The sequence below is a fragment of the Balearica regulorum genome, chromosome Z, assembly GCF_011004875.1.
Source record: "Balearica regulorum gibbericeps isolate bBalReg1 chromosome Z, bBalReg1.pri, whole genome shotgun sequence".
NCBI classification, from domain to species: Eukaryota; Metazoa; Chordata; class Aves; order Gruiformes; family Gruidae; genus Balearica; species Balearica regulorum.
The window spans coordinates 38643116-38658229 of record NC_046220.1 but is presented as its reverse complement, the minus strand read 5'-3'; the positions used below and the strand labels follow the sequence as shown (position 1 = coordinate 38658229).

The window sequence follows — 15114 nt, the reverse complement described above, 5'->3', positions numbered from 1 at the left end:
TAGTACATATATGTAATTTATAAATATATACAGTATGGGTGCATGCTGATCAGAGGGCTGGAGCACCTCTCCTATGAGGACAGGCTGAGAGAGTTGGGCTTGTTCAGCCTGGAGAAGAGAAGGCTCCGGGGAGATCTAATTGCGGCCTTCCAGTACCTGAAGGGGCCTACAGGAAAGCTGGAGAGGGACTGTTTATCAGGGAGTGTAGTGACAGGACAAGGGGTAATGGGTTTAAGCTGAAGGAGGGTCGATTTAGATTAGATGTCAGGAAGAAAATTCTTCACTATGAGGGTGGTGAGGCACTGGAACAGGTTGCCCAGAGAGGCTGTGGATGCACTTCCCCCCCTGGAAGTGTTTAAGACCAGGTTGGATGGGGCTTTGGGCAACCTGGTCTAGTGGAGGGTGTCCCTGCCCTGTGATCTTTAAAGGTCCCTTCTAATCCCAACCATTCTGTGATTCTAGGATTCTACTTTAAAAATTCACATTTGATCCACTGCTGAAATATTATTAGCAGTACTAAATTTGACATGTGCCACTTTTAAGAGATCATACAGTATGTTAGTCTTAAGTTCTGTATAAAGTTTAGGACATTCCACACTGGGATCATGCAAAACCTATTTGTCTGCAGTCTAGCCTGCAGCAAAAATAAAATATCCAGCATAAAAGCCCAGGCTTGAATTCCAAGTAATTCAAAGTAAAACAAAACACTTAAACATCATCATCAGAAGTATCTGAATTCTGTAGTACTGTTCACATCAGCAATGCCTTTTTTTTTTTTTTTTTTAACAAATTCCTTCCATTCTTTCCACTTCCCTACCCCAGTGGACACCATGTCAGACACCAAATAGATTTCTGAGCAGAGCATGCTTTTCACCATGCTTGATGATATGACACAACACAACAGTACAGTAGGAATTCAGGTACTGTAATCTAGCACCAGGATTAAACGACTTCTGTTCTGAAGCAGGGATGGCACAGTAGTGAACTCGGAAGAACACACACTTACACATGAAACCTAGAAAGCTTAAGATGTAGATTTATTATGCATTAGGAAGCTTATTAACTTAAAAGCCAAACTGCATAGTACAAAAGGTTTGTTATCTCTGCTTAATGTGGAACAAGTTTCAAAATATATATTTTTAAAATTTGTTTAGTCAATACACAATCCTTTTAAAAAACTGTATATCTGTCAGTACCCTCATATTTATAAATACATGATTTACACAGTACCCCATCTGGAAAAAATTAAAACTCCTTACAAATATCTACATATATTGCATACATATAAAACATTAATAGGAGTACTTCATTAAAGTTGGGTTTAATGGTCCATTTACACTGCAGTAAAATACATATAAATCTGGTATTTTTCATAAAATGTCTCTAAAAATTAGCACATTTGTAGCCATTCATAACTCCTTTAAAGCATCTTTTAGAAAGGAAATTTGATATGAATATATCCATGAGATTCAGCAGGTAAGACAGTGATATGAAGGCTAAATATGATTAATAAGTGAACACTAAGTAGTAGTTAAGGCAGGGGTGAAAAGAATTAATAGGAAAGACTATTTCATATGGCAGATAAAGTGACAAAATGCAATAAATACATATATTTCTTGACGTAAACTACTCTGGCACCCATAGTTTTTCCCACCTCAGAAGTCAGGAGTGTCCATATTTCTGACGCTTCTCATTTTATAATTAAAATTTGGTACTTTTTAATCAGCAAAATATTAATGTGACCAGTGCTCTCAGATGCCATCTGGATTTGCTTTAACTGCTCAGAACTGACTGTTCTGGAATATGGATTTAAGACTTCAATATGACCTTCACTTATGGGTAATGACTGTCATGTGTGATCATACACCCTCAGAAGTCATTTCTGTTTCATTAATGCTTTCTGGTAACTACTGGATGTGTCATTACTAAGTAATATTTGAGAATGTGTACTTTTATTGATAACCACTATTTCAGATACGAGAACTATATATATCAGTCCCTATCACATCATGAGGACTACATGTGGCATACATGCAGACAAAAGGCCTAAGAAACGCAAAACAACTTTTAACGGTGGCAGAAACTGTTCTGCCTCAAACCTGATTATTTTGCATACAACTTTGGGATTGAACATTCAAATTTAAAAAAAAAAATTCCATTATGTCTATATATTTGGGTTTCTACCTAATACCAGGATTTGAGGTCACATTTGCAGTCCAATATTGGGTCAAATCAGACCTAGTTGTGACCTGCCATGCTAAACAAACCCTTCTGCACGCACAGTATCAACCTCAAGTATCACACAGCATGTAACCTTCCCTCGCACACAGCTGCTTTCCTTTCAGAGGCCAGGCACTCTGCACATCGCATCAAGCTTCCAAAGCTGCAATTCAGTGTGTGGGTTTGTTCCATAGTCTCATGAGCAGTTATCCTTCATACACTGCTATCTTGCAGCAATGGTTCAATGTCCTCTTCACTACTTCGGTCTTGGCTGTTACTCAGAGTACTGCTGATGCTGTTACTGTGTTTCCTGGTACTGCTGGCTTTGCTGTGCTCAGGAATAAATAAGGCAACTAGAAAAGCCAGAAGAACAACGCATGCTCCAACCAGGAAGGGTGGACCAGGAATGATTGCTCTCTGCAGGGAAACAAGCATATCAAAGAATTCATTAAGTTTTAGACATTGACTTCTGCAGTAAGAACTATATCATTAAGGCAAGACGCATTTACAGTGACTATAAAGTTTATGCAAGCAAGTTCATATGTGCACTGCAACATGGATTTTCTGCATCTACAATCCTTAAAAATTCCTCACATGATCTGCACACTGATCTGGGGAAAAAAAAAATCATGCACAAAACTATCAATTGACAACAGGACTGCCTAGTAGATGAAACAGACAGACTGATGCTTCTTTGTAATTTTCTTTTCCTTTAGGCAACATGCCTGTTAAATCAGCAAGAGTTCTCTGAAGATCAATAGGATAAGGTTTTAACATCCAGAAGTACAAATGCTCAATAAATCTTTAACTTAACTTCACTTTTTCCATTTGCTTCCGTGGCTGACACACTTGAGAATCAAGTTAGTTGAATAAACAAACATCCCCAAAAACTAATATATGAGTGAGGAAAGTAACAGCAGGCCATGCAGTACATACTGCTCTTACTGCAGAGAATTAAAAACAAGCACTAGAAAAGTTATAAGACTGATTTTAAACCAGCTAAGTTTGATGACAAAACTCTACAAAAGTGTCAGAAATCCAGCAACTTTTTTATTAATCTTAAACAACTTTTCTGTATTTTTGTCAACTAAAACTAAATAAAAAATCAGAAGATGAAACTTGTCAATCCAGTGTAGATTTTTCCTACCAAATGAAATGGAGGAAGTTATTCTAATATGAAGTGGGAAAGTAGCTAAAATTAAACATACAATAGCAGGATATTTCCCTTGCTTCAACTCTTGTTAGAGACCTAATTTTTCAGCTGATGGTTTCTAAATTTAAAGTATATAATCATATTAACAGAATTTATATTAACAATATTACTTAAATCTTTAAGTGGTGCTAAGCCCACAGGTACTTAAAGAATGTAGTAAACTTCCATAAATTAGTATCATCATTTATAGTGTAACAGCTGATTTATCTCAGCAGCTTTTGAATATTCCACTACTGCAGTTTCACTGAAGGGAGAAAAAAGTTTTGAAAAGCAGTATGAGCTCATTGCATTGCCAAGCGTTATTATTACTCTCCAAACACAGCCTAAGACTGTACTGTTTGCTGTAAGCACTCCCTGTGGATAATTATAATGATGCAATCTTACTCTCCTCTTTAGGCTGTCTGGTTTTGAATAAAGTTATTTAAATGGGAATTAAGTCAGATATGCTTAATTTCTACTATTTATGCTCTGCAGAGTAGATACACAATCTTTCTTCAATAGGTGCATCAGATCTTTTCTTTGATGGAAGAGAAATCACAACTGTGATCTGTGGTAATATTGCAGCTCTCCCACAAGAGAAAAAAAAGTGATATTCAGTAAAATCCTATTCTTAAATCCTCTACAGCAATACAAATGAATACTTAAAGGCAAGTCAAAAAAAGACAAGAATTAAGTTTGAATTGTTTAAAAAAACACCAGAAACGACCACTAGGAGGATGTGTTTTCCTCCCTTTACTTTACATGTTAAATAACTGAAATTTGCATCCAGACTTTCCTGTCACCACTGTTTGAATATGAAGGTTTACAAACCCATTATATCTAACAATTTGTTTTAGCACTCTGTCCATCAGTGAACACAGAAGACTATATCTGAAAGGTACACTACTAAATTATGACAATAATCAGCTTTCACTAGTTAAGGTAAAAAAGTTTGGTTTTTTAAATGGGACAAGACAGCTTTCAAAGTAAAGTGTGTCAAAAGTTACACAAATTCATTCTTCATTAATACTGTTAACAATAACTATTTAAATAAACTATTTCTGACAGCAACTTAAAAGTCTATTTCCTGTAGTAGAAGTAACACTGGTATTACAGTAGTAGAAACAAAGGAGGAAGAGCTGCTTTGAATTCACCTCAACAGCACACTGAGTTTGATCAAGGTTCAGCACAGTAACAGTGCATTCTCAGTTGAGCTCCTATAGACTCATTGCTTTTGACAAGCAGGAGTAGAATACAAGTTTATGCTTAAAAAAAACAACCCAAAACCAACTAATAATGCTTTTCACGACTCAAACAATTTCTACCAGCTAACTGCAGTTCCGCAGACATCCAGTAACTTTAAAACAAGGTACTTGAACATTTAAACTTGTTATTAAAAAGCTTCTTGGAGAACATTTATTAGTATTTAATAAAATCAAGAAAACCTTTTTCAAAATATATATATATCTGTAATGCAACTCCTAGTTTTCAATTTAAAACACTGAACAAAATCAAAAGACAGGCAGATTGTGTTTGGGCCTTGAAAATCCAAGTTATTAGCACCAGTGTTGTAAGCTAGGCTTGTACACATTTGCTAACTTCCTTGTTTAATCTTGGTGCATTCCCTGGTTTTCACCTCCAGTCATTTTACTCAGGTGAATTTTTAAAGCTATATAATGTTTAAATTGTGGAGTTCTTTCCCACTGTTATATTAGACTTGAACATAAGAATTAGTAGGAAAAAAACTGTACAGTTATTTTCCTGAATGATAATTTGATGTGTTAGGTGCCTGGTAACTATTAACAGGGACAGATGTAATTACAGACATTTAACAAAGCTTATGAGTACACACACAATTAAACATAAGAGCAGTCACGCTGAAATTAGAATAAAAAGCAATCTTAGTTATGCAAATACTTACTGATTTTGCTGTACTGTTAACTAAAAAATAATGCCTACATATTTATTAAGTAGGATTTCAAGAAAACAAGGGCATCTGAAACAACGGTTTCATTTACACTTACAGCTTAGAAAAATCATTATTTTATAAGGAAGCTCATACATTAGGCTTCAGCACGGGAATTTCTTCTACCATAAGCTTTAGAACATTCCACAACATAAGTTTTGACGCATTTATTTACTGGAACAGTCAGTTGCTCCACTGTAGTACATCTGGGTTACTTCAACAACAAAAAGAACATATGGGTATTCTTTAAGTAACAGAACATACTGACATTACTTGTAACACAAATATGTGTACAAGGTCAAAAAGCCAACACGCTCCCTGCCCTCAAGAAAAACTTACGTGCTTCAATGTTTTAAAAAACAAGAGTTCAAGAGTGAAATTTTAACTAGTGAAAACATGACAAAGTTCTTTAAAACCCAAAATCATGACTATAAAGTTTTTCTTGTATCTTATTAATGTTTCCTTTTTTGTGTCTTTGCCCATTTACTCTAAAATTCTACTCCGTTTGCTTGAAAAAATTATGGAGCAGAGAGCAATGTGTTCAAGCACTGGTTAAAGTTAATACCTGGAAAGATGCACGGACTGGGGGATGAACAACAAACAGTTGTTTCCACAGTAACAGCCACCAGTTATTTACATATTTGGCTAAGCTGATTAAGAAAGAACTCAGATTAATGACAAGCTAAGAGATCATCAGCTCTCTGAAAAGTCCAGTCTTAGTATTTTGAAAAAGCAATGGAATTGTAGCTGAAGACGTCAGAGCAATCAAGCTAAAAAGCAAAAAAGGTCCGTAAGATTCTCCAAACTCTGGTAACCATGTATTTGGTATCTTGGAGCCAAGACGGAAAGAACAAAGCAGACAAAAATGCAGACCTGAAACAAAGATGGAAGGGATACCAGAAAAGTCTGAAGGGAGTTCCAAAGTAATGTTGTACAGGATTGACTTCTCCCCTCCCTGCCAAGTTTCATACAGGTAAGGAAAGGTGATGAACAGCATTGTTATTGCCATTGGAAAAAAAAAAATACCTCAGCTGTATACTGAATTACTGTATATGTGAATAATTAACCTACTGCTGTGAGGTTCAAAGATAAACTTGTTACAATTTACTGAGTTACCAAAAATGACCTTCCTATTATGAAAATTTCACGTTCCACTGTAATTCAGGATTACAGCTGGTTTGAGTAGATTTATATCAAAAGCAGTTAACCAGTTCCGTTAGAAAACTGAAACCAAAGCTGCTACTACTGTAAATCTAAATATGTACTATCAAATTTAAATTATGAGCTATCTTAATAGTCTGATAAAGCTGACACATGAGAATTAAGTAGATCAAGAAGTAGATATCAAGATTTTAAATCAATCAAAAGTGATAGATTTTTCCCTTATTGAGTTCTACGCTGCAAACTTCACACCAAATTTGAAACTTACCTCATCACTGGGATCTTGCATTGCTTTTTTTCCAGAAGTCTGATCAGGTGGCAATTCATTGAGCTCCACATGAAAGAGAAAGAAAATAAAGCCGTACAGTGCTGGTCCCAGGCCATTGCACAGACCTCTTATTCCAGTTATTATTCCTTGGACAACACCTAATAATAAAAAAAAAAAAAAAAAAAAAAGAGTAGATTTATTTTTTTTTAATCAAGAATGAAAAACTCAGAGCCAACAGCTCTGAGTGTATTCTAATGGCTGCTCCGAAATAGCACATCTCATAATTACTTCTGCATACTAAGATCTTAAGAAATACATTGAAGACAACTGGACTGAAATAATCCTCTGCATCACCATAGTTCTTTCACTGTACTTGCATGCTACTGGAAGCAATATGAGTTTTGAATATGAGTGACTAAATTTATGTACAAGTCTAATTTTCTGTGTTAGTGTTCTTCCACTGTCACCCAAAGCCTGCAATGAAGAAAGCAGAGGTTAAGTGTGGTACCTGTTCAATTTATTTTCAAGTGAAATATAGAGTAATTTATCTAAGTGTTAAGGGTTGTTATTGGCAAAATATGCTCAAATTGTAATAGATTTCTTCCCTTCACCAGTCTAAAACCAGAATTTATTTATTAAATACCAAGTAGCTTATTCAGGGCAGTAAATTCAGAAGTACTACAGTAAATTCACAATATTGGATTGGTTGCAGTTTTACATTAGATTTTAAAAGCTTGATTAAGATCTGTGGGTGTATTTCTGTTTCAACTTCATTAAGTGATTATGACAAAAGATTTCTGGCAATCTTACAGATTAAGATTCTACAGAACACTATTTTTACAGTAGGAGTAGTCCCCATATCCCCTTCCTTCTTAAGGCAGTAACTTGTAAAATGGAAGGGAAGAAAACATGCCAAAAAAAGTTGTCCAAGTTTTTTCTGTGTATGTTGACATGCAAGCTTAAAATCTTTGTGCCACTAGGTGGCAAAACTTCACTCTAGAAATTACTGTATGCCTGAGCTATTAACAGTAGTTTCCTCTATGTAAAATGAAAGATCAATGACTTCTGTCCAGTTTTCATTTCATGACATAAATAAAAAGCAAGTTTTTTAAAACTCTTTTAAATGTCTCTATTGGGAACAAAAAATGGAGGAGAGGGGAATGATAAAGCGAGCCATGTAAAATACTGTCTTTTGCACCTTTCAAGTTTAATAGAAATCTGCCTCCTAGAACTGCACATCCTTTGTACCTCCCATTATATAACTTCAACTTGTACAATATTAAAGCAGGACTGATACTTACGATTTATACATACAGTTCTTTTTTAAAAGAAAACACTAAATTCAGTTATTATACGACAAAGTTGTACTTTATGATGACTCCTTCCTTCACTTCATTTTAAATGAAGAGTTATTTCTGATTGTTCATTACCCTTCACATCAAAACCAATGATTTTTTCTGTCTTCTGAGATCAACTATTTACTTCAGCTTTCTTTTCTACTCCTTGAACATCTGAAGTATTATAGGAAACAGGGCCAACTTTTCCACACAGAATAGAGTTTCTTGTATAGGCTTATTTTAATCTGGTAAGATGTGGTTTTAGCTTCCATTAAAAAGACCGTATTGTTACATTAATGCTCACTATCTACTTAGAAAATATTATTCTTAATGAAAAAAAAAAAAAAGAAGGAAAAAACATGAAAGTTACCACTTCTGGTTTTGTTGCTTTTGCAGTACTTTTAGAGGAAGCTTGAAGAGAAGTAGCTGGTCAGACAGAAACTATGTATTCTGCAATGCAAATCTGATAAACTTCTGCACATCCTTCCTCTCTAGATTAGCAGACGTCCACAGCTACCACCAAAGAAACTCATCACTCATCAACACATTTGAAAAGTACACCTAGAGAAGAATTCTGCTTTCTAGGCAGAAGAGTCATCCAAGACTCAGTCTGATGCTGAAACAGAAATTAATTCAATACTCACCTTGTTGATCTGACTCTGCATTTCGTGAAACCAGAGCACTGATTGCTGGGAATGTAATGCTTGACATTGCTGCTATAGCTCCTGCTGCCCACATCATCCTGAGTTAAATGCATAATCTGAATTAAAAATGAGACTGCCCACATAATTACTGCCCACCCCCCCAAAAAGGGCCACAAGGCTACCCTCATTTCAGGCTTAATGTACTTTCGAAAGTACTCATATTAAAATACCTAAAGACTGGAAATTATCTGGTATGGGCCTTCTTCCTGCTGCCCTCCCACAAACCACCCTGAGCTTGTTGGAATAGAAACGCATCTGATTTTACACTAGCTATTACAGCAGAGGAAAAGAAGGGTATGGGAAAGAAGTGATTTCCTTGTCCAAAAGCTGTACAAAGCAACAATTTCACAGGGTGGCCCAGTGAGGCGGTTCTCTAACTTGTATAATTCACAAGGAAATGCTCTGATAAAGAACAAGCATTCATCACTGCCAGTAGGACAAAGTTTGTAAAGAAAATGCTGTTCCAGCTTACAGTTCTAGTTCACTTTACTTACAGACTGTTTTTCCAGCAAGAGAAGCTCTATAACTACAGTTATAGTAAGAAAATGACATGTTAGGAAAAAAAAGAATAAAGTAGGGGTCCAGTAACTGATTAGAATGGATCTAGTGGAATTACTGGAGAACTTACTATTTATTAGCTTGTGAAAAAGTTAGAAAAAGTTTTAATCACATTTGTAGACATAAAACTCAGCGGACCAAAATGATGCAAAGAGTCCTTTTTCAAAAGGGCTGTTAGTCTGCAATTTACACTATATGCCTGGAAAATTCTATCCCTACATCTACAAAATACAGACTAAACATTGGTAGTGTAATGCAAATGAGAATGCTTAATTCATAGAACATTTAAATACTCATGACAACAGAACTAATGGTAGAATTTATTGGAAAAACATTTTCAGTTCCTTAACAGGTATGTACCTATGAAAATGTGTGCTTACCAAGACTGAGATCCAAAACCATACCAAGCCAACTGAAGGATTTGAAAGCCAAGGCCAAGGAGAACTGTATTTTTGTTCCCTATCGACCTCATCAAGATACTGAGAAACACAGTCTGCAAGAGAAATTGGTTGATCCAAAAGTTATTTTTAAAAGCCAGTTTGCTAACATAATTACTCCTTCTACACAAAGTAATTCAGAAGACTTTTCAACCGCTGAGGAACTTCACACTGTTCATATTCTTACTTCCCCTGTATTAAGTCTACAATGCAGATTGGTCATACCAATTTTTCATGTACTGACATTCTTAACTATTAAAGAGTTTCTATTTCAGGACTTGGAGAAACATATGTATTGCCTTCTCTATGGACATTATATCTCAGTGTCTGTTTCTACTGTGAACAGGCTTTCATTTCCACCTATACAATTCTGTTTCATTATAGACTAGAAAGCTCCACAATAAATGCTGGTATTTTGTCAAAATACTACAAGGACGATACGGGTTGAATTTACCAGTATCTACAAATACTAGAGAGAAAAAAAGACTGTTAGCTCAGAGAAAAATAATCTTTTTAGGTCAGGTGAATTACTACCCAAATTTACAACTAAAACCAACACATAAATCCTGCTGCTTTTGCAGCTTCATGACATGCACTGAAATTTGGCCAAGGCCAATTCCAATTTGCACATGGAAACTAACCCTAAAGGAAGACCACTGTTTTTCATCTGTTAGAAGTGTTACTGCCAAGGGGGAAGGAGGTCCCAATTCAGATACACCAGCAATACACTCAGGACAAGAAGGAGACTGCTCCTAGTAAGGCAAAGTCCATAGACAATTTCATTCAGTTAACAGTGCATACATTTTTCTTTAACATAAGAAACTCAGCAATGTACCAGTAAAAAGCCAGATAAAAGGAACCAGAAGGACTGCAGAGCAGAGGACGTGTCCTCTCTCATGTACGTCTTACACTAGTTTTCTTGGGTTTTTTAGACAAATCAAATTTGAAAGCTAAATAGAAAAAATACAGTAATTCTATCTACACCTGATCAGTTCTTTCTGGAGATATCTAACATGCCAACACAAATCAGTATTTACAAAGCAAAGCTTATTTCAATAAGCTGCGCTCTTCAAAGAGTTCAAAAATCAGTGCAGCGTTTCCTCATTTTAACACTGAAAATGATGAACCAGAAGGACAGCCATTTTAGATATTGTTAGCAAAAATACCGTTCTGAATAAAGTATGACTGGCAAATGTCAGTGAATATTAAAGCATCAGAACAAACCAGAGAGCAAGAATTAAAATAACAATTCATATTGATAATGAAGGACACAACTGACACCAGTAAAACTGGTAAACATTGAGGAATGTGCTGTTTACATCAAAACAGTGAGACCTCCACTCCCCTAAAGATGGTAACAAGATTACAGCACATCAGACATGCCATTCCTCTTCCTGTTATCACAACAGGAAGACAAACTGTACCCATAAAGATACCAAAGATCATAACAACTGTTTGATTTCTAAATCAAATTTTTCTGTCCAAGCACCAGCTCAGTGTTGCAAGTTAAGAGCTATGAAAGCAACATACCAGGGCCTCACACTCCTCAGTCTCCATGCTGAGCCTAAGTAACCCTGGACAGATCATACCAATACCTGCATCATTTCTACACAAGTTTGATAGCATAAGCCAACCAAATAGGTGCAAGTAGCATGACTTTTGCTTAAAGTAAGTATCACATTTCCCTTTCAGAAGGCTGTGCATTAAGTAACCAATTTCCTACATCATTTTATCATTTAAAGCCAGAATTCCAGTAAATTTACTGATCTAAGCTTAGCAAATTTTAGTTTCATTTTCTGATGCCCAGGTCCAGTATTCCTAAAGAGAACAGATTTAAAGGAAGACATTTACAGAGACTACATATGAATATAGCCTTTAGCAAATGCAAGATAGACTGGCATTTTAAAGCATGCAAGAAGTTTATAGACAAGCTTAACAGTCAGGAGAGCATGCCCTCAGCAATCAGTTTGTACTGTTTAACAAAACACTAAAAAGCATAAAGCTTACCTGAGCTATTATAGACAGAATGCCTACCACAGCTATAAATGCTGCAATGCTAGCAGATCCAAAACCTATAATCTGAAGAGAAGCAGAAAATGCATAAAACAAATGCTAAACGCGATCCAGGACAATCACTACCAAAGAGGTAACATCTTCAAAGAAAACACTGATCCCCGCTTATAATCTAAATCCATACAGGAAGTGTCCGTTTTTGAGAATAATCCTTATCTTGACTGCTTGCCAAGAAATCCACACAAGAAAAAAAAACCAAGCTGCCTTAAAAAAAGGAGACACAGGAAGTCATGTATCTGAAAATTGAAGTTCTCTATCCTGTGCCACAGACACAATAGCTCTTCAAGGGGCAAGATCCCACCTCGAGACATACAAACCCACTGCACTGAAGGAGAACAAAGGTCTCCTCAACTTTATGAACACATGCTTAAGCTATGGCAGGGTTTATGCATCAGGAGTAAAATGTTACTCAGTTCTTGGCTTAGCAAAGTACCCTGCCTTTATTTTTTAAGTCTGTATTTTGCCAGAAAGCAGTTTTCTGAGCAAAGTCTTCAACAAGAAACAGGTCTTCGGAATAGTCATTTAAACAGCCTCAGTAAGAGGTGAAGACACCAACATTTACCTGTCGCAAGTACAGGAAAAAGCTAGAATACTGGCCAGCCTCAGGCAGATAGGAGAGAAACACTGTAATGCAGATCGGGAGGACTGTAGAATCTTTTCTAACCTTCTTCAGAGACTGTAAAACAAAGAAACAAAACAAGTATTGCAACATTTATACAAAGTCTAATGAAAGCATAAAGCAAGAAGAAGGTGGATTCACTTTTTTAAAATCCATTTTTACCCAGGCATACAAATAAAAAAAAAACCAAAAAAACCCACATGGACACTGTTAAGCTGAACATTAAGGTAGAAACAATCCCCTGTTATATAAGGTTTGTGGTATCTGATTCTTCTGCAAAGTTTCTGTTTGATTTCTGAAGTTACTGTTCAGTGCCAAATTACAAGTACTCAATGAAAACAGCATCATATAATATTTAGGGAAATGCATAATATCTTTGAATTGATCTCCATAATAATCTGAGAGATGCTAGCAAATAATACATTATCACAACTCATTACAACTGTTTCTCTTCCCAAATGATGTGAGCATTTTTCCTTGTACATTTCTTATACTTCTTCACCCTTATATGAATCAGTTTGAGTAATAAATACATTGTGGAAAACAAATTCTTTAATTGCAGTCTTTCAAGCATGTTACTCATCTCTCAATATTCACAACCAGTTCCCAGCAGGATGGATGTCATGAAGAACAATCACTTTTTCCTCTCTTAAGATAACAAGGTGTAACACAAACACAAATAAGCTGAGTGTGAATTACGAGAACAAGTTACTAGAAAGACTGCATGGTATGTTTTAATCCTTCCTATATATGCCTGTAGAAAAGTCAGGTTTATAGATCCACTCTATATTAAAAAATCACATATAACCAAAAGTAGAATTCCAGAGTGGGGAGAGATATTACCAACCAAAAGGACAAAGCATAAAATGAATATGGAAAAATCTTACAACATCAGCTTCTGGGGTCTGTAGCAGTATAAGAATTTAGCATTTCTCTTACAGTAAAATAGAGAAAGTTAGAAAAGTAAAGCATTTTCCCTTTGGACTTCACACCAAACATTGTTTCCAATTCAAGAATCATTTAATACACAAAATTTGGTTTGTTTTTTAAATGTAGCTAGATCTTTTCGTGAAAGAACAGTGAACAGAGATTATAGTATACTAAATAGGCACTCTACCAATAACAGTAAAGATCTTTCAAGCTTATAAAATGAAATTAATTATTAATTAATCATCAACTATTTATTAATTGCTTATGGAAGTGTATCTTACTGCAAAGGGGTCTGCTTGTTCCCATGATATAGAAGCTCCCCATGAAGCAGGTCTCATTTTTTCTGGCAGAGATTCTGGTACAGCCAGCAGGATGAAGCAGATGTCCACAACAGCCACCAGCGTGGCCACTAGTACAACAAGGTCATCTCCGTACCTAGCAGACAGGTATGCTCCAATGGCAGGACTAGTTACCAAACTTGCTGCAAAGGTGGCAGATACCTATGCACAAGAACAGTTTACAAACTTGTCAAAGTGGTTATTCTGCCATTGCAGAAAAATGAAGTAACTTGCTTAACCACACCACCCCTTCCCAGAAGTGTGGTTTTAAAACAACACCAGCCAAAGTTTAAGACTAAAAAAAAAAAAAATATCACTTATGACACTAAATACAGGTCCAAATAAAGTTTCTCCAACCGCCACCATACAAGACAGGATTTGCAGTCAAAGAGTGGGTTTGGCTCAAAGGAAAACAGCACTTGCTTTCAGATACACTAAAGTGGTTTTTGTTTTCCAATTACGAATTTGATGAGACTTCACTGAAAAAGTTGTCAGCACATTTAAGTGCCTGCCTAAGTGAACCTGAGCCTCAGCACTCCAGGTAGCAGAGTAATACATAATGTCTTTGTTAACAGTTTGCATTTTAAATACATAGCTATCACTGGATAGCACAGCGTACTGGGAGATCATTAGCTGTGACAACAACAACTACTGCATTGCGTCTCACTACGTTGTAGTGACAAGCAGCTACCAACAGATCACTTACTATACTCACATACAGCAGAACATGATGAAAAATCAAATGCTGTAGTTAAATTTCACTATAAAAAAACATCAGAACAGGTTAGAATACAGCTAGGTTGTTTGGGTTTTTTTAATTACTACTCTTTTCCAGTCCCCAAAATAAAAACAATTTGCATAATATTTTATAAAATAAGTAAGAACACCAGCTAGAAATTTAGCTTTATACCAAGCTAGAAAAAAATCCTAAGGAAAAGGTGTAACAAACAAACTGATTAGAAAGAGATACAGACCTCATCAAGACAAGTGCACTTTTGTCTAGCACTTTATAGAATTTTAGATCAAGCTGTTTCTGTTAACAAAAAACTGTTTGAAGGAAGGCAAATATAGACTCCAAATATACTTATGGCCATTTTTACAGGTACGAGAAATAAAGTGGGAACTTTTAAACCTGTTTTGCGTTCTGCCACAACAATACACACAAGCTTGGTTCAGGAGAACTAAATCCTTTATTTTCTGAACTGTTAAATCAACATCTGAGTCCCTGAGGCTAAAATTAAAGGGAAACCTTAAGAGCTTGAAGTACAGTACAGTCAGCCAAGAATCAAGTCCATGCATATCTGTATAATG

At 35.8% G+C, this 15114-nt stretch overlaps 1 protein-coding gene across 1 annotated transcript in view; it reads right to left on the bottom strand.

Moving 5' to 3' along the window:
* Positions 1–1016: 1016 nt before the first annotated feature.
* SLC71A2 (solute carrier family 71 member 2) overlaps positions 1017–15114 on the bottom strand; it is a 32977-nt gene continuing 18879 nt past the window's right edge. Inside the window, exons 6-12 of the mRNA XM_075739785.1 lie at positions 13747–13965; positions 12479–12592; positions 11851–11922; positions 9787–9899; positions 8789–8886; positions 6808–6965; positions 1017–2637 (exon numbers count right to left, since the gene is read on the bottom strand). Coding sequence (XP_075595900.1) covers positions 2434–2637; positions 6808–6965; positions 8789–8886; positions 9787–9899; positions 11851–11922; positions 12479–12592; positions 13747–13965 — 978 coding nt within the window. The 3' untranslated portion in view covers positions 1017–2433. The remainder of the gene's footprint in view (positions 2638–6807; positions 6966–8788; positions 8887–9786; positions 9900–11850; positions 11923–12478; positions 12593–13746; positions 13966–15114) is intronic.